The sequence below is a fragment of the Camelus ferus genome, chromosome 34 (assembly GCF_009834535.1).
Source record: "Camelus ferus isolate YT-003-E chromosome 34, BCGSAC_Cfer_1.0, whole genome shotgun sequence".
Classification (NCBI taxonomy): Eukaryota; Metazoa; Chordata; class Mammalia; order Artiodactyla; family Camelidae; genus Camelus; species Camelus ferus.
The window spans coordinates 2682465-2702484 of NC_045729.1; the positions used below are offsets into that span (position 1 = coordinate 2682465).

Below are 20020 nucleotides of genomic sequence, written 5' to 3' on the forward strand. Positions count from 1 at the left end.
ATGTGCCATATAGTTGTAAATTCTTGAGCTCAGTAGAAACCTTGTAGAGAAAATAGGAGAGATTGAGCCTGTTCTTTTGATTGCTTTAAAAGCTAAGCACACAATGAGTGCAGAATAATTTGCTTATCTCTGGAGAGCCTGGTCCAGTGGGACAATTGCTGAGGAGATGTGGGTACCCCCTCACACAGGAGGTGTGGGGCTTCGTATGGGGCTGCTGACGGGGCTGCTGTTTTTCTTTTCTGCCGTCTTTCCCCATCTCTTTGTCTGCCTTTAGGAACGCGTCATTAACCATGCTGCAGGCAGCCATGGAGTGTCTGGGATTTTTATGAAATATGATCTCAGTTCTCTTATGGTGACAGTCACCGAGGAGCACATGCCATTCTGGCAGTTTTTTGTAAGACTCTGTGGTATTGTTGGAGGAATCTTTTCAACAACAGGTTAGGATTCATTCCTTTTTTGGTCTAATTTCTAAAAGTGTTGCTAGCACTAAAATCAAGATGCTTTTACGTAAAAGGGGCAAGCAATATACACATTCTCGTGTTTTGATATTTAAAGAATTTTTTCTTTAAGATGTAATTCCAAACCTCAAAAATTACGTTGATGAAGCATTAAATGTAAGTAAGTTCACTGCACTCATGATTTAGGGAGATTACTTAGTGTGCTAGAGAGATCCTGGAATTGAGCCCAAGTGCAGTTACATGGTGGTAGCCATGTGTAGGTCACCTACGTTTTCTGAAATTATTTTCTCTCTATAAAAATGGGAATAATAATATCTAACTTGCAAGTATGTTGTAGGATTAGATGAGAAAATGCCTAGAAACAGTAGACTTTGAAATGTAAGTTTTCTTTTTCATTTAAGATATTTTTAACTGTATGGCATGTAAAATTTTATCTTACGGTATGTTGAACTATGCAATATGTGAAACCAAATTTTTCAGTCAATATTTTTATGATTTTTGGCCTTTTTGCCTTAAGATTATGGGATTCTCAGAGGTAACTTGCAGAATTATAATCTTGAAAATCTGAAAGTTAAGTGCAATAGATAAAAAAAGAAAACAGTTCCTTCTTTATCCTAACTCCTATTCAGTATTACTTGGAACTACTTAGTTTATATACTTTGTTATGTTTTTTAAAGCAATGAATAGCTTTTCTTATGAAAGTTTTTGTCACTGCTTTGTTCAAGGTCATTTAAATTTGTGGTGCTAATATTATTTATTTTTCAAAATTGTGTGAGTATAAGATGTATTAAACACCTTTGTAAAGATTGCTTTGTCAAGGTCACGAATGATGTGGCCTTGTGATTTTGAAAAGAAATCTATTTTAAAATTCAACTGTCGTGATGTTTTTAACTGTGGAAGTGAATAAGGCAAACTGCTCTGTTTCCTCAGTCTGTTCCAACATCATTAGTTGAGTTTTTTATTTTTACGTACAAATTTAGGAATAATTAACTTAGGAAGTAATTTCATTAAAGCAGAATTTAATTAAAAACTCTAAACTTATTTTTTTATTACAGGCATGTTACATGGAATTGGAAAATTTATAGTTGAAATAATTTACTGTCGTTTCAGACTTGGAGCTTACAAACCCGTCAATTCTGTAAGTGGTATCGTATAAATGTGCTGATCTCTAAGTCATAATATCCTTAACTCTAAACAGTAGCTCTCGGTGCCCAGAAAGAAATTGCCCAAAATAAAGTGCTGTGTCTAGGGGAAATAGTGTAAGTAAAACTAATGCTTCGGTCTTTTTCCCCTCCCTAGGTCCCCTTTGAAGACGGCCACACAGACAACCACTTACCTCTTTTAGAAAACAATACACATTAGCACCTCCCAAGTGAAGGAGAAGAACTTTTTGCCTGAGACATGAAACCTTTTTTAATAATAAAATATTGTGCAATATATTCAAAGAAAAAAAAATATGACTGAGAAACAGGAATCACACCTAGAAAAAAAAAAAAGAAAAACAAGAAAAACAAACCCAAACTGAAATCCTATATATGTTGTGTCTGTTACAAATGTCCTAGAAGAAATTATGCAGCTAATCTAATCACTGAATAAGCCCAACTGGAGTATTGCTTCGAAGATGGCCCCCGTCTGACACTGTCATAGCAGGTGGGCAGTGCTGAAATCAGACCTCGCTTCTTGAAGACAAAGAGCCTGAAGGAAAGAAGTCAAACCACATCTGCAGAAAAAGGCATTGATAAGTGCAAATGTTTGCATCTCTTTGTTTTTAAAAGATACGATGTCAGAATAAAAATATGTAAAACATATGGAAAACTAGTCTAGACTTTAAAACTAGTCACATTGTTAATAAAGGAAAAGAGGGAGGGGTCCCTGTGTTATAGCCATATTACTGTTAAGCCATAATGCCAGGACCATTTATTCCAATCGTTTGGTTTTAAGACGGTAACTGCTTTTCTTGAAACTCTCTGGCTATTGACTTTTCTGATTGTTCCAGGCAGGACTGTGAAAGACTAAGGGGGATTCTTACGGGGGGGCAGATACGCAGATGCTGTACTAGGTAAACAGGTGTCATTCACAGATTGTATGGTGGGCACTTACACAGGGAGAAGCAAGCACATTTTTTAGAAAGATGCTAAGTTTCTTAATCTGATTCTTACTGGTAAACTTTGGGAGCAGGGGGTGAGTGATAAAAAGATCCACTAATGATGAAAATGATCAATTTGTAAAATATTAAGAGGAAAAGTACTTTGTGTTGTGAGTGGGCAATGGGGTAACTTTAAATAGAAGCGTGAGGCAAATATTTAAAACAGGATAATGTCAGATCTGAGATTATCATATTAAATAATGTCCGTTAAACTGTAAAACTGTATTATGAAAGAAGTATTTGCATTCAGATTGTGCTGAATGTGGTTGATTCTGTATTAGAATGTGTTAGTCTAGCTTTCTTACTATTTAAGGGTTGCTTTTAAGTTTCCATACTGTAAAAGGTTAAAAATAATGAGAGGGGTATATCCCCCAGGTGCCGTTATGACTAAGTTTGGGATACGTGTGCCAACATTACTCTTCCTTCTGTAATAGTTACTGATAGTAGAAGATTCATCAACCAGTCCTCATGGCTTAAATCATTCAGGGAAATCGAAAACAAAATTCCAGGGAAGTAACAAGGCCAAAACTAAAAGACTGGATTAAAAATGATGGATTTTAGAGAATAAGACCTCACAAGTTAGAATTTTTCAAATTGATTTCTTTTAAAAGGTTAAAAAAAAATGTTTTCTTGAAAATAGTCTGGGCAGACAATGCAATGGAGAGAAGAAATACCGATAAAACTATTTTTCAGTAAAGCTTAGGTAGAATGGTATTTCACAGATAGTAACAGAAACATCATTGTTTAAAACATACAGTTTATCATTAACAGCCATTAACATGCTTTGAAAGATTTTTGAATCTAGAAAATTCCAACTAATGAATAAGCCTTCTCTGTATTTCTGATTTCTTTTCTTCAGATGTCATTTTTAATGAAGTTAGACTAGGAAAAGGAATTTTAACTAGACAGAATTAGAATTTTAGCTATTTTAGACTGAATGTTGGCTCTGTAAATCTGCTTGTCAGAAAGTTCAATCAAGTTTCAGTTTTTTTTAATAGGAAAAACAATGTTGATTTAGAATTATTTATTTTTTAACTAGGGTTATAACAGTTAAGTATCTTTAAGAAGGATTTAAAAATTATTTTGGTACTTATGTGTAATTTTTAATTGTTTCCATGTTTTCCAAATATATTAAAATTTTTATGGAATTAATCTGCCCCATTAAAACTGATTATAAAAGGAACTTCTCTGAAGCAAAATCCTACTTTGCCATTGATTTCCATTTTAAAATAAGAAGGGTTTCCGCCTGAAACTACTCGAGTAGTCAGGGTCAGATTTTCGGCAATCAGAACGTTGAGATTCTGACTAGCCCTTTGTATGATGGATGATGATGTGTACTCGTGTATTAGGATTTACTAGGAGTTTTTGAGTGTTTCTTTTCCTTTGTAGAGAACACTGTACAGACCTATCTAGTGTGCAGCCTTGGTTTGTGCCTGGGGGGTGCCTCCAGTGGGACACCCAACTTTATTACTCAATCCTTTTCATGTTAAGGCATTCATAATATCTGTATGTACATATGCCAGCCTGAATATTTTAGAAGTTGAGATCTCAATTATGTGAACTGGGTTTTTTAAAATTGCACTTGCACACATTGACCTATAAAAGAGATGAAATGTTTCGGTGCATAATTCTCTGCTGCAGCATTTGTACACTTCATACTACCTCTTGGGAAAAGCTTAACGCAGTATTAGAATGACAAAATTATTTCTAATTCTCAACTTGGATGATTAATATTACACTTCCCTCATATACATTTTATGATAGAAAGCACTGAATTTTTATAATAAATAACTTAATAATGCAAAGTTTACAATCTTGAATACAAACTTAACTTTGGAATTCATAAAGGAATGACTAAGATCTAATTTTTTTAATGGTATAAGTAGAGATATATTATGCATTATCTTTTTTATGTCTTGGGTTAGTAATTCATGTATGAAAAAGTAAATTTACATGCAGTTCCTTTGCTACAGAATTTAAAACTTTGAATCTTAAACTTAAGTTCAAGATGCATATTTTTGATTGTTTAAAAATTACTTAAACCTGAGCCTTAGGACCTTTAAAATGTCATCATACCCTTTAACCTAGTACTTAAGTTCTCCCGCTTCTGTTTGGAGCTCTAGCAGACCTTCAAGCCAAAGAGTTACCCTTAGCACCCTACCCAGTAGGTCACCGTTTGTCACCACCTTATGGTGTGAAGCCTGGATTCATATCCAAGCACTATTTCTTTATTATAGTTTCCACCCTCCTTTTGAAATATTTTAGTGATGAAATCAGTTGGAAACAAACTGCCTTGAAGTTTTTGGTTTTCTTGTAGTTTTTTGTTTGTTTTAAGAGAAAAAACACAAAAGACTCATTTAGTGTCTCAACTTTGAACATTTGGACTCTAAATAAAATCAATTATACAACAATTTCTTTGTCCTTTTACGGTCATGTACCCCCAAATGAGCCTCAGTTCCTCCTATTTAGGCTCCTTTTTCCTCTTAGGAAAACTACAGCAATCTTAATCACTGTTACATTTCCATGTGCTTCATATGGAGCTTAATTATGAGATTGGGTTTATTTTATATTTTTCATGTTAAGAATGAATGAGTGATGAAAATTGAGCAGTTGACTCAAGTTTATAAACCTGTATAAACAACTGAATATAAGATTATAATCAGCAAAACATTTAAGTAGTTTTGTTTTAGCAACTCCAAGCTGTATTGGATGTTTATCAAAAGAAATTGGATTAACAAACTTGCAAACATCGTAACTCATTTCTGCTATTTGGGTAATAATTTTAAGGTAAAACTCAGAGTGAGAAGATGTGGGGGAAAGGATGCATTAATAAAAGCTACCTACTAAAGCAGCCCCTCAGCAACACAGCATGTAATCATGTAATAAGTATTTTGTGAATTCTATTTTGTTTTCCAGCAGCTAGGCAAATCAGTTTGGTGATTTCTGGTGTTATACATACCTTTCATTTCTTTAAGGTGTTTTTCTAGAATTGGCGAAAGTTGCCCAACCTCACGTCTCTCCAACTCATTTACAGTTTCAAGTTGGAACTGATCATTCAAATAAGGTAGGACACACCTAAATTGTTTATCTGTGTGTCAGAAGAGCTGTTCATAGCTGTTAAAACTGAGTTGCAGTTAAGTGTCCTTTGCCGTGGTTGTATCTACACCTCACAGGGCGCTCCTGTCTCTCAAGCCAGTTACATCTTAAAACCAGCAATTTCTGGTTTTGTTCTATTTTTAAAAAGGTAATCCAGGCATCGAGCATTTTCCCATTCCTCTATGTGGGCACATGGAACCATCATTACTTTTTACTGTAGGCATCTGCTTAATTCCCAGAACATAGGTAGCTGTGGAAATTTGCATATGATTCATGTGAACTTTGAATATGATTGATATTTTTGGAAACTTTAGGCTGACCCACTCTGATTGTTACGGTCTCTGTGAGATAACACACTATTAGTCCCTTCTCAGATCAGTCTATTTACCCTGAGATTCTAAGTCAGTTACTTAAACGAGGTGTTAACTGGAGGTGATGATGTTAGGTTAGTATAAAATTGTAAGATTTTTTTCTGATTTGTGTGCTTCTCCATCTCAACTTTTTCTAGTATTAATTGCCTCAGGTGGTGGCTATCTTCAACTCTGTGATTTTTTTTTTTTTTTTTTTTTTACTGTATCAGGTTATCTTGTCAGTGAGAAATATAGGGATTACCAAAACTTTTTAAATACACCTTTTCTTTGTACTTACTATCCCCTTCCCCCTAAAAGTAGAAGGTTCTTTCTCATTGGGTTATGTATATTAGGCACTCAACTGATAATTGGGCTTGATATAAAATAACTAGGGATTTTCTTTCATGCAGATGCCTACTTTTACTGCTTAATCATCACCAGAACTTTGTGTCATTTCTCCAATGGCTCAGGCAGAGCGAGCTTCAGCCTGTCAATGGTGTCAGGAAGAATGAAGCATTGTGTTAATGTGTGTATATTCGTCCGGTGGTTTCCTTAGATTGTACCATATTCTAGGGAGGAAGGCGATCTGCTGCAGTGGTCAGCAGTTAAAGGGATAATGCTAGAAGAGAGGAAACCACTTTTTAATTCAGATTTTCATTTAATCAAAAGTCAGAATGTGAATCCTTGATCAGTGAAATTTATTGAATTGGTGAAACATACAATAATCAAAAGATAGTCAATTCTTAGAACTATTATGCTTTATCCAATGCCATTGAAGTATATCTTGATTTCATTTTTATCCTATCTACAGTTTGTCTCTTAATCAATGTAACTCAGAAGTGTTGCACAGACATCTCAAACTGAAGCCCACCAGGTGCTTTGCTTCAGAGCTAGGTTGTCTGCCCTGGAAAGGAGTTCCCAGAACTTAGATGAGATCGAGAAAGACACTGCCCAGAAGAGCCCCCCCCCCCCAACCCCAAACGCCCTCTATGGGATTCAGAAAAATCTCAGCACTGGGCTAGAGCTGCCCGCGCAGCCCTGCATGCTTCCGCTGCCTTCATGTGCCTTTCTCAGCATTAATCAGTTATCCCAGAGAGTGAGCGTAAATGTAACGGCCATTGTTAACGTTTTATGCTTGTGTAGTTTTCTAGTAATTACTTTTAGTTGCTTAGGCCCCAGATAATTCTATTTGAATCGTATTCCATGTTTTTAACATGAAATGCTGTAAATCAATACGCAGTGATCTCTCAAATATGAGGACCATTGGGCTAAACAGCTACTAACATAGGAATTTGAGAATAGTTTTTACTAATTCATTTGCATTTTGCATAAGATATTTTTAAGCAAACAGCACCTACTCTCTAAGCTTAGAGTCACTGAACGAAGTCTGCCCTCTCCTGCGGCGCATCGTACGGGCAGCATCCTGCAGCTGGAGCGCTCGAGACACTGGCAAGTCCTGGTGAAACAGCGGTCTCCCCACTATGCGGGGAGACTAAGGCCGGCACTTAAAATACATTGGACATCTTGCTTTCCTCGGTGGCAGAGGTCAAGAGACTGGGTTTTTATATGCTCCTAGCCCAGGACCTTGCTCTCGCATGAGTCACTCACTGAGGCCTGAGCAGTATGAGCTTAAGTATAAGGGATTTGGAGACTTTAATGAACAAGAGGGAAACTCTTAAGAGGATTCAGGAAAATCGGTGATTCAGAAGGCTTAGAAATAATAGTTGTCAAAGTCAAAATTACGAGATTCGTTTTTGTTTAAAAGCATAATAAACTGAGTCCCAGTGAAATATGCTTGAGCCCTCACTCGATCCATGATTATTGACACCTTGACACCTCTTGGTTCTTTTTATGTCTCGGAGGCGGGTATAGCTAAGGGAGAGGCTAAATGTGAGCCCGCTTTTCAAATGCCCCTGTCCTTCAACCAGAACTCCACGGTAAAACACAAAAAGGAAGCAGGCACTTCGGGGGAGAACTGCTTCTCTTACAGCATCCGTGAGCTTGCTGTGATCTTCCATCCTCTACTTATCTTGATTTTAAACCTTTAGACTGGATGCACTAGAATGGTTCCAAGGTTAGAACTGCTTTTCTTGAGCATATTTCAGTTTCTACCATGTGTTCTGCCATGTTTGTTGAGCTGAAATTTCTTCTCACATGGAGAAGAAAGCCAAATATAGGAAGATGGGTGAACTTCGGTGTTTTATGTTCGAGGGCATAGAATAGTGTTAGTAAACAATCTGGAAACAATTTTTTCCCCTAAAACATGTATGATTATAGACTAGGATATGACTTTCCTTCTCTCACTGAAATAAAAATATGTAGTTAAGAAATAAGGATGAATACGTGACAGCACATTCGACAGGTAATGAGTTTGGGCATATTTGTTACTTCCTAATCTTGAGAATCATAGTTGCTGTTTTGGAGGTATCTGTGAGGTTCCGTATAAAAGGAGGTTGCCAAATGTTCTTACACCTTGAGTCTGCTGGATGCCCTAAAGTAGGAGAGGAGTTTGTAACAGAAGCTCACGATGAAGAACCACACATTCCGAGCCACCTGAGATCTTGCAATGAGAAGGCGCCAGGCGATGAGAAAGAGGGCAGTATTAAAGAGGTAGTGAATATTTCGGAGCCTGGGAACAGACATGTACAACCAAAGTCAAAATAGTACCAAACACGCAACTATGTTATTTGAAGCATAAATGTATCTTTTTCTGGCTGTGACCAGCAAACAGTTAAGTGCTCGCAGGGTATGTGGCACAGCCTGATGGCCTTTTGATTTTAATATTTTTTCATTTCCACCACATTCCTTCTGAATAATTGTATTTCTACAACATTCCCCTGACTAGTTTCTTTCTCATCCCTCTCTGCTTTAACCTGTCTTATAAACACAGCTAACATAATCTTTCTTAAATACACTTTGATCATATTACTGTATATAACAAGTCTTCCCTGGTTCTTGTTCACTGGAGGGTAAGTTCTGAAGTTCTTAGCTTACTATTCAAAGTTCCTCTCTCTCTCTGCAATTTACTTTTCCATCCTTATCATCTCTGCTTTAAAACCCCTTTGCTTCTACCAGAATTATCCCAGACTGCTATAATTCTTTGTCCCTTAGGGATTAATTATTGAAAGATTTCAGGCAGCTGAAGGACTTAAAGAGTGGTTAACTGATTTGCCCGTGTTAAATAGTTCAATCAGGTTTCCTGCCTGTTGGGTTTTCTGTCTCTAGATCACATTACGACAGGATGTAGTAAAAGAAACGGAGAAAGTTGGGTCCAAATCTGGCTCCTGTACTTAGCATGTGTGACCTGCCTCTCACCTTCTTTGAACCTAAATAGCTCTTTGATAAAAATGGGGTAACAAAAATAATACCTGCCTCATAGGGGTGTGGTGAAGTCTAAATGAAAACAGTGTATTACAGGACATAGTATAAAGGCTCAAAAAATATTAATTCCTCCCCTCCCCACTCAAATTTAACGTGTGGTATAGAATCAGATACACATCATAAGTGCTCGATAAATGCTAACTGATATATTATATATATTATATATATATATATATATATATATAAAACTTATATATTATATGCTAACTGATATACTTACCTTTTTAAGTGTTGCCTTGCTTCTGGGATCCCAGCCATATCCTCTTTCAGTAAGTACTTCTTAACTCCTAAAACGTAATTTTCAATGTATTCCAACCAGTTCAGCTGGCGCACATCGAAGTTGAATACCTGAAAGGCAAGGAGAGGGTATAGACTATCAGAACCGCACTGCCTGACAATCACTTCGTCCATTTGATGACATTTCTTTTACATAAATGAGTGATGCTCAGTTTGGAAGATTTAGGTTGCACCCCTTCAGAGGAGATTATCTGAGCTGTTATTTTAAAGGCAGTGACAGTTTGGATTACCACTTACATCAGAATGTTTAAACGTGGATCAAGCACAAACATTTGACCTTTAGGAAGTCTTGGAAATTTAAAGGAACTGGTGTTAGTTTGGTGAAAGCTAATTTCGTTTCAAGTATATGAGGCTTAATTGTTTTTTCTAATGATAAAATAGTGTTAGGGACCAAAACAGATTATATATCTTTACCTTTTCATTAAATTTCAGTGTTGTCTCCTTAACCTAGCACTTTCCCCTGCAATGTCACTACTTCATTATGCTTATTAAGGTAAACTTTGAGAAACAAAGCCTTAAGGACTAATTTAGCAGATTTTATATTCTGTATTTTCTTTAGAGATGTTATCCATTATGTCTCTTCGTGTACCACTAAACGAAGCCCTTAAGGAACATTTAGAGTGGTAAGAAAAGCTTTGCTTCTTTTAGGACAATTGTATATTTTCTCCTCTTAAAGAATGCCATGAAACTCTATTTCTTTTTTGCTTTGCCACCAAAAATCTTAAGAACGAATCTGCTTACCTGCCGTGACTTGGTGGGATCCTGTAGACTACAAATAAATATTCTGGTTTTTTTAATTCTTATTCTTGATTTCATGTTTTAATACATATTTCCCCTGGTTTGATGTGTTATTTCTGTTTTGTTCTTTTATAACATATATTTATTGCAAGTTATCTCAAATCTTTGTGAAATAAATTAGATTACTAACAAAGAAGGTAGATGAGATTAACAAGTTCCAGAGAGATTCATAGGCTTGTCCAAAAGCTGAATTGCTTTCCAAAAGTAATTATGTATTGCTTTGTTTGGATATGTTTATTTTCCACAGTATCACTAAATGTTACTTATTCATCTATATAAACAGAGGCTTTTCTTTTTATGCTATTTCACATTTATAAGTTAGATTTCAATGAAGCCCTAGTTTGGAATCCTCATTCCATATTGCATATCTCAACTGAATTCTGAGCCACACCAGAGTTGAGCAATTACACCCAAGTATTCAGGACTATTACCTTTGCTAATATATTTTGAAAGCATATGTTAAACCACTATAGCTTTGAATCTTTTTTTTTTTCACAAAATGTTTAGTTACTTTAGGTTAAAGTACTTGTAAAGTGTCAAAAACGGAACTCTAAGCTTTTACCTTTTGAATTATTTAGGTAAATTCCATGAAGAAAATGCAATAAAGATAAGCCTACATAAAATTTGAAGCTAATTAAAAAAATAATTTATAATAACTTGAGAGGTTTTTTTTAAAATAAGCTAGTTTGATCATTATCCATGAATTTCAAACACAGGTGCTTAGAAGAATTTTGTCTATACAAGGCATGTAAACATTTCTGAAAACAGCTCTATTTCATGTCAAGTTTAGAGGTGGTCAGCAATGATTTCGGTTACAATATCACTAAATCTCAACTGGTGTATTTAACAGAACATTTACGGCTTCTGACTGCAAATAACCCTTTGGCTCCACAGCGGGAAGTAATTCTGGGACTTGGATTTGAATCATGCTTTATGAGGCTGGAATGTTGGAACAAGCAGGTGAGGCCAGCTAGCCATCTGACATTTACTTCTCAGTATGACTTGGTTTCTTCTATTTGCTGGCAAGTACATAATAAACCAAGAAATTTTTCTTTCTTTTAAAAAATTTTAGTGGGAAGTGTCAACCAAGAGAATGAAAACTTTTAAAGCTTAACTGAAAACTGAGGATATACTCAGGGAACAGATGACCTGAGGAAACACAGCTAGGGACACGTACAAAATACAGGTTTCTGTATTTGTGAATTTTAGAACACGTAGGAATTCCAGACTTGACGTTTGTGCCTGTGAGGAAGGTTAATATACAGAAACAAAAGGCACTGATACACCAAGCAATTCAGGTGGAGTCCTGGCTTGAGAAATAAAAATCTTCACTGTTCCAGAGAAATCATCATAAGGATGAAGGCTGAAAATGTTAGAGAGGGCACGGCTGCTGGAGGGAGGGCTCAGCTGGGCCGGAACGCAGGGGCACGGAGCTTTAAAAACGGAAGAAGGAACTGTGTGTAGCTTTGGAGATGCAGAATGATTTCCAACAGTGGATGAGAGAGTTTCTGAGCAATAAAATTACTATTTTTCACTTAAGTCATACATGCTTTGGAGGTTAGGGGAAAGAGAGAGGTAGTGAGGGTTTGTCGAAAAGGTAACAGCTGCCAAAGGTTAACAAAGGATTAAAACGAAGTCTGTGAAACAGGACGGCAGAGCAGCGGTGAGGAACCTAGAGCTCTTAACTATCCCGGATTTTCTTAGCAAAAAAAGAGAAAAGAAAAAAGATGTGTATGCAAACTTCCTTTACTCATCAGCTTTCTAGGTCAGACAGTTGTAACTCTGGGTGAGTAAGGGTTTCCCGTGGGTAAGGCAGGGCTGACTCACCCTCTGGTCTTCAGGACTCAGCTCGGACATCAGCATCTCCGTGTTGTACGTGCTCCACTCCCAACTCCGGTTGATGAAATACTCAAGCATAGACAGGGTTCTTAAAAGCCGATTCATGACCTTGGTCATCCTGAGGCAAAGATCAGACAGGAGCAAATGTCAGTGCACCACAGATGGCCGCTTCCCCGCAGCTCTATCCAGATAAAGGACAAGTTGTCTTTGAAAAAATATAAAGATTATTTCTCCCCTTTTTCTCCCAATCCCTCATTAAACTCTTTTTTTTTTTCTTTCTTTCCATGCTAACTATTGAATGAAGGGAAGGGGATGACTGTAGATGAACCTGTGCCTTCAGGCATTTTAATACCACCAAACGTCTCCTTCTCTTTCCTACCAGCTCTTTCTCAAGAGTTGTAAACGTTTAAAAAGCCGAGCCAGATAGCCAACCCCTTAAAGACATACTGTTCATTCTCTGAATTCTGAGGTGGACAGTAAGAAAGCTTATTTCTCTTCTTCATTGCATGTGCTTGGAATTTTTCCTTTGAAATGGATTGATTTGTGGTCTCAGTGTATAACTTTTGGACAGAAGTGGTGACTGTGTTAGCATCTGGTCAACCAAAAACAGCTGTTAACTGCAGCGCAGATTTAGAGGGAAAAGAACTCCTTTGTTGATAATCTACACAGTTAGGCACAGTGTTGGTGCTTTTAAAAATATTATCTGCACTAGTTCTCACAACATCCCTGTTAGGTATTTATCTGCATTTTTATGAATCGGTAAAGTAAACCTAAGAAAGATTAAGTGGCCGTGATGTTGTAGTTAAGGATCAAAGTCAAAATTCCAATCCAATTTTGACAGACCTCAAAAAGCCTCTGCTTTTATAATCTCACCCAGTGTCCCATTCCTTAATATGGACCACATTTTCTAATCCCGTGGTCAGGACTCTGCTGTATAAACTCCCCAACTTTACAACAATTTAGAAAACAAATTATTGTATGCAATTTTATCACATAAAATTTTAAACCTTTTTTAGTAATAATAGTGATTATTATATTCTTATGTAAAACCCTATAAAATAGGTATGATTACAAGTTAGGACTTAGAGAGATTAAGTCGTCCAGGGCTCACATGGCTAAATCGGTAACGCCAGGATTTACATCTGTAAGTCTGACTCCAAACTCCATGCACTTACGACCTCCATTATATGTAGCTTCCCTTGTATTAAAAAAGCTTCATAATCAAAGCTACAAGATAAGAAACTGACTTGGAGAAAATATGTGAACTATATATATTTACAGACACATGTTTCCATAAATTAGTAAGTACAACCCAATAGAAAAATAGATGAGAAATAGAAGCAGGCAACTCACAGCAGAAAAAACCTGAACGTCCAATAAACCCACGAAAGCCCAGCCCCTCCAGCACCCAAGGGGATGGGACACAGAGTGATGAAGAGCTGCCACTCCTTGTCATCAGTCCGACAGTGCAAAAGATTGGTTTTTGCCAAGTATTAATGAGGGTGAGGGAAAAACAGACACGCACTCTCACACGCTATTGTGGTAGTGCAAACTGACAGAGCCGTCCTTTAGGGTAACCTGGTGGCGGTCACAAAACCCACGTACCTTCCAGTCCAGCAACCCCACCCCTCAGCATCCTCCCCAGATCTAGTGGCACATACTAGAAAAAAGCATGTGCACTGATACTCGTTGCCTCATTGTAACGGGGGAAAAAGACAGGGCTAGCAGAATGACTTAGATGCTCATGGAACATAAGTGAAAAAGTTAGAACATATGTAGGATTGATTTATACATACACACACACACACACACGCCTCAAAGCAAAACTATACATACTTCCATAGATGGTTGTAAATGCATAGATTACACACAGACACACTTGGGGAAGGAAAGGGTCCAGAAGGATTCGAGTATTTTCTACCATAAAGATTATTCTTAAATTTCCTACCATGAAGCAAAACTACCCATTCCCCACAAACACGACAATCTAATTTCTTAACAAACAAGATACATTAAGATTTCTGTCAGGCTCCTTCCTCCCGTGTTCCTCTTTACAACTTACTGAACTTTACCCTCTATCCAGAGCCGCCTCACCAGCACACCTTCCCTCCACCTCGTTCCCTCGGACCTCCTCACTCATCTCCAGGTGGCAGTACATCTAGTTCCTGTTTCTCCAAACCTTTTCTCCGTCACTTCCTCTGAGGCGACTTAAAATTCTTCCCTCAGCTTCTGTTTCCTCATCTGCATAACTGGGCCAATGAGACTGCCCTCCTTGGGTTGTTGTGAGAATGAAAGTGTGGTCACCGTGCGTCACCCCATGTGTGCGTAAGTGAGGCTGTGACCGCTGTCATGCATTTGAAGATTACCTAACAATTTAGAAACCGCTGGACACAGAATCTCAGGTGTTTTTCTTTTTAGGCGGATGAATACTTGCTGACTTTCATCAAGCAAGTTTCTTAATGTTTAACTTCCTTTATTATGACAATGGATTTTTAAGGTCCTTTGGGGCTTCTCACTGCTTTGGTTGCCATATATATATATAGGATTCAGTTGTCACCTTTGGTCCCCAGCTGATGGGAGGGCTAAGGACTGGGGCCCTCAACTTCCATGCAGAGACACTCTTAAAAGTCTTGTCCCAGCTTCTCACCTGGGCTTCCTTCCCGTGAGCCGCAGATAGACGTCATAGATGATGGCTGGGACCCGGTGGCTGACCGCATTCCAGTAATGGGTCGTGATGTTGTTGGTTGTGAAGTCAGCATTTGGCCTCCTAAAAGCTTTCTCAAATGGAATTTTTTCAAAGGTTGCCAAGACTTGGAATCCTGGGCAGGGGAGAGGGGGTGGGGGGAGCGATAAAAAAAAAAACCTCAGAGTCCTAAGTCTAGGAGCATATAAACCCACTCTGGTGGATGGCGTTTGCAATGGGTCAAAACAATAAGTAATGAGGATTTGCTGTGTAGAGTCAAGAATCAATTTCCGAGAACAATATTAAGATTTTTCTACTGTGCAAGTGGTCACTTACAAAATCAAATGATGTGAATAGGGTCCCTCTCCTGAAACCTTTACTCTAAAATGACTTCTTGGAGAAATAGGTTTAGTCAATACAGTGAAGTGTTGTTCAGAAAATAATATCCATCATTCAGTTTCAAGGTTATCTAGTCTGTTCTGAGAGCCCAGAACACAGCCTAGGGGAGGCCTTATTTCCTTGGTTGGATCATTACTTGCAGAACAATGAACATTTTACTTAAACTTTTGAAAATATTTAAGTAAAAGAATATAAAAGCAGGATTCCTTGGTTGTAGGTCACACACTTTAAATACCACAGTCCTTCACTTCTGTGTTATTTCTCCTGCTCTGGGAGGATGTCAGACTCCACTGCTTACTCTTGTCTCCAGAGTTTTTTGTTTTTTTTTTAATCTTTTTTCTTTTTATATCATTACTTATACAAAACCTAGTTTAAAGGTTTTCATGTACATTTGTTAATTCAATACTTCTTTTCAAACTATTCATTTGAATTCAAGTTTGGTTTTACTTTATGTAGAATTCACAAAGAATATGCTTAAGTTCATTATTCCATTATGATGAAGATTTCAGTTATCACCGTAATATGATCACTGTCCTCCTTAAAAATTACCTGGGAACTGTATGAACAGTGTATACCCTGTACAGAAAAGGTTCTCAGGAAACACCCGTTCCGTGGGTCTTTTCCTTCTGGATGGAGTCATATTTACCTTCAGGAACCCCTAGTGGGGTGGTCCCTGCACCTTCAGGACACCTGTCTTCTGCTTCGACAGCAGCTCCATCCAGCTTCCCTTTGAGCTGAATGGAGGGTGCACTCTCTCCAGGCTTCAGATGTAAACTGAAGCAAGCATGCTAGACAACTTTCAACTATGATATTGTATATAATTCCATAAAACAGGTAGTAGAATATTTTCAGCACGAAGAAGACCATTTTGAATCTCAGAAATGGAATTTACATAAAGGATCTCTTTATTTAAGAGTTTAAAAGACCTTGTTTGCTTCTATTAACACATCTTTTAATGAGTGCTATCTTAATTTTGTTATTGAGGTAGAGGAGATTTCTTTTTGGTTCCAAATATTCTTAGAATTATTTAGCTATATGACCTAAATAACTGGATATATGATCTAAGGGACTCTGATGATAGTAGATAATTTCACTTTTACTGAAGTAGTAACTTTGCAAACAGAGCAAAACAGCAAAATGCTCTGACTTGGAAAGCAGATTCTAACACACTAAGCAAATTTGATTTTTTTTCAGCGTATAATAGCCAAAGAACAACTCGATGATCTAAAAGCTTCAGATATTCACAAAGAAAAAAAAAATCAACTTTGAAATTGACAAAGGAGAGTACAAGTCTGGTTAGCTAATTTTCTATTATATGCAGGATTAATTACTTCAGTTCAACCAGATACTTTCAAGGTTACACTTGTGGCTAACTGCATCAGGTAATAAAGATGATCACCAATGCAATGACATGAGCTAATACTGGACACTTCTAAGTCTGCTCGGCCACTGATCATTTCACATTCCCAGCCATGCAGCTGGTGGTGCGGGCTTGTCTGCCTGAGAGCAGTTGCTCAGCAGGGGGGGTGTTTTATCACTGACGTTGCTCATAATTGCTGACTTTCACTGGGCTTTATTTATTTTTTAGATCTCTCAGCCAGTGGCTTCCTATTGCTTACAATCGTGCAGATTTTCCCACTGGCCCCTCTCTTTCACGTACCACAGCACATTCTAGTTAACTCTTACACACTCACCATTTGCAATGAGTTTTGTCTCATTACCTGTGTTTTGCCTCTGCCCCCATTAGACTCTGAGCTCCACGACACACCTGTCCCACTTCCCCCATGGCAGGCGCTCACCGCGAGCGGGCAGACCTAGGAGGCACGCCCCTCCATCCTGCAGGCAGCTCTTACCCATTTTGCCCCAGTGGCAGGGATTGAGGTTTCCAGACGTACAGTGGTAGATGAGCGTTGACTTAGGTCTAGAAAATAGTTAGATAAATTCAGCAAAATGGAGAGCTAATGAAATACAGATGAGGGAGAAGAACATTTAAACAAGGTTGTTTTTTATTCCCCCAAGAATCCCTATGACTTAGGCAACCTATGCAATGCTTCCATCTTTGGTTCCTTCCTTGGGTTAATAATCAAAATGGAAGACGACCGGGAGAAGTGCAGGTGTGTGTGTGAGCACGCGTATGGGGACAAGATCTCAAACAGGTTGACGTATTGATGGAGCAAAGGGAGGGAGCATGACGATGAGAAAGCAGATTGAATTTCTAACTTCTTGACAACTTTATGGGGCAAATGCATAGGCCATGTTTTCTCCTAAATCCGAGTTGAACCCTGCTGAGTTGGAAGACGTCTAAATGTCTCACTTCAAATAAGAAAAAATTAATTCTGCTTACTTTTTACTAACAAAGCCAAATATACAAACAATTTATTATTTTCCCTTTGTGCTAGAAAATAGCCCACCCCACCCCCAACACAGAGATCTGAACTTTTAGTATTTATTAGGAACTGAGGAGTTAAAAAAAATGCTGTTGCTTCATCCCACTTTTACCTCATTTGCCTTAAAAAAGGACGCTGCATTTTAGATTACTGAATAGAAAAAAGTGCTTTTCAGTTATCAAGAATTTTGTGGTTAAATGCTTTAAAGAATTTATTATTTTATGATCAACCAAGTACTAAGTGTTATTTCTAAGACCACTCAGTGCGTATCTGGGACTATGTGAGATGCTGAAACAGGCACCCTCCCACATTTGGGGTCGTCTACAATAAAATGTCTGTATTTTGGAAAGGTGCCTAACATATTCGCCATCCTCATCATTCAATCTTCGAAAACCAGCTTAAGCATCCAAACCTGTGAACTGCCGTGTACCATCCTACAGCCAAGGTGAGGTTGATGACAAGATCGACTGGAATTAAATCTGCCACAGCCATCGGAGTTGCTCTTATGGACCGAAGAAACCCCTTCCCAGCCTGCAAAGGAAACAGGCCATGAAATACTGAACCAGATCGTAAGTAATAGGGGGAAAGTACGTATCAGGCAGGTAATACTAATGCTGTTAGTAAGAGCAGCTAACGCTGATGCCCTGCTTACTAGGTTACTGCGCTGGGGCTGACTGCTCTCAGCCCCTATCCAGTCTCCACCGTCAAGTTCATCTCGAGTGCCAGCATTTCCCTGGACCATAGTGGGCCTCAGGTTCCTTTTGGGAGTGAAATCCCTCCAATTTATGAGAGGTTTAATGTATTTAGTGAATTAATACACACCAAGAATAGGTTCTCACATCTTAAAAATTAATTCATAGGACATTTTAAGAATTAACATTTCCCAAATTTCCCATTAATTTACCATTTCTTAAATGATGTTGTTTTCTGCTAGTGCATTCTAACTTACAAGACACTAAAAGTTTAAGAAACATTTTTTTAAGTGAATAAAATTCTCCTATTTAGCAAAAACTTTTTTATTACTTGGGGGAAAAGCCACCATTATTTACTTTTTGTTCAGTATCTTTGTTTACGTTATAGATCACTGATATTATATAGATGTAAGAATTGGGAATTATTCATGTTAATAAATGTCGTGTCAATAAATAAGTCAGTTAATAAATGAAAAGTCCTGTTTATTAACGTTATGAAGTAATTATTTATACCCTGCATGTTTCCAACGTCAATTCTCAGTAATTAGCACTTTCTGATGTTCCTAATTTCTGTTTTCTTGTAACTGATTCTCTTCCTTTGGACACAAGAAACCAGTTTGGAAAATTTTAGAACATTTGAATAAATACGCAGCTTTGCAAACAATGTAATAAAACTCACTCTGGGATCATGTTAAAATAGTTATGTTCTAAGTTACCAAATATTCACCCCACCCAACTAAACAGCAAGAATTGAAGGCAGGTGAGGAACAGAGAGGGACTGCTAGAAATAAAAGAAAGCAGGGGTCCCTTGTCGCTGTCTTTGATGAGTAATCATAATTCACTATCTTATATTTATATTTTAGTTCACGTTGGATCCAGTTCTGAGAACAGAGGCAGAGTCTGAAACATAAGATTCCTAATAAGATTTAAACTCATTTAAAGAATTGAACTCTTGCTCATCGTCCTAAAGCGTACAGATGTGGGTCTGGCCTTAAAATGCTTCAGTGTGAACTGCAAAGCACCGCCGCTCACTGGATCTGTCTCCACCGCAGGGAAACACACACAGAGGGCTGCTGACCCAGGGGAATGACTGATGTTCCTCCTGGTCTGTGAGCGGATTATTGTTGAAGTGTTTCCTAGACTCATCAGCTTTTATATCTGAAAAATTTGTTCAAATTGGTAGTTCTCTTCTCTCGCATCTGTTAAGAACTAGTTATTGACATATTTTATGTATTTATATAATTTCTATCCACATGTTCAGAAATTTAATCATCTTTGCAGATACGAGTTTGATTGCATCCCTAACGTGCTGCACTCATTCAAGCTATCATTTAAAGGGCGAAAAGGAGCAAACAGCCCCATCTTGTGTTAACTGAGGGGAAATACAGCCATGGTCCTGGATGCTCAAAAGACTTTCCAAAAACAAAACGCCTAGGTAGTAATTGATGATATCACAGTTCTTCTGTTTTCCTGAAAATAATATCCATAAGCAAC

The 20020-nt window shown here is 37.7% G+C and overlaps 2 protein-coding genes across 6 annotated transcripts in view; one reads left to right on the forward strand and one right to left on the reverse strand.

The window, feature by feature from the left end:
• Positions 1 to 3268, forward strand: part of ERGIC2 (ERGIC and golgi 2) — a 30980-nt gene extending 27712 nt beyond the window's left edge. The window contains exons 12-14 of the mRNA XM_006194067.2: positions 275 to 437; positions 1514 to 1596; positions 1758 to 3268. Coding sequence (XP_006194129.1) covers positions 275 to 437; positions 1514 to 1596; positions 1758 to 1820 — 309 coding nt within the window. The 3' untranslated portion in view covers positions 1821 to 3268. The remainder of the gene's footprint in view (positions 1 to 274; positions 438 to 1513; positions 1597 to 1757) is intronic.
• A 2980-nt stretch (positions 3269 to 6248) lies between these two features.
• Positions 6249 to 20020, reverse strand: part of FAR2 (fatty acyl-CoA reductase 2) — a 123833-nt gene continuing 110061 nt past the window's right edge. For 3 of the 5 annotated variants that reach the window (XM_032473402.1, XM_032473401.1, XM_014567168.2), the window contains exons 7-12: positions 18247 to 18365; positions 17301 to 17368; positions 15013 to 15184; positions 12354 to 12483; positions 9652 to 9779; positions 8517 to 8679 (exon numbers count right to left, since the gene is read on the reverse strand). In XM_032473402.1, the coding sequence (XP_032329293.1) occupies positions 8517 to 8679; positions 9652 to 9779; positions 12354 to 12483; positions 15013 to 15184; positions 17301 to 17368; positions 18247 to 18365 (780 nt within the window). Of the gene's footprint in view, positions 8680 to 9473; positions 9587 to 9633; positions 9780 to 12353; positions 12484 to 15012; positions 15185 to 17300; positions 17369 to 18246; positions 18366 to 20020 lie in introns of those variants that run through there. The other 2 variants (XM_032473403.1, XM_032473404.1) reach the window with 2 other exon arrangements.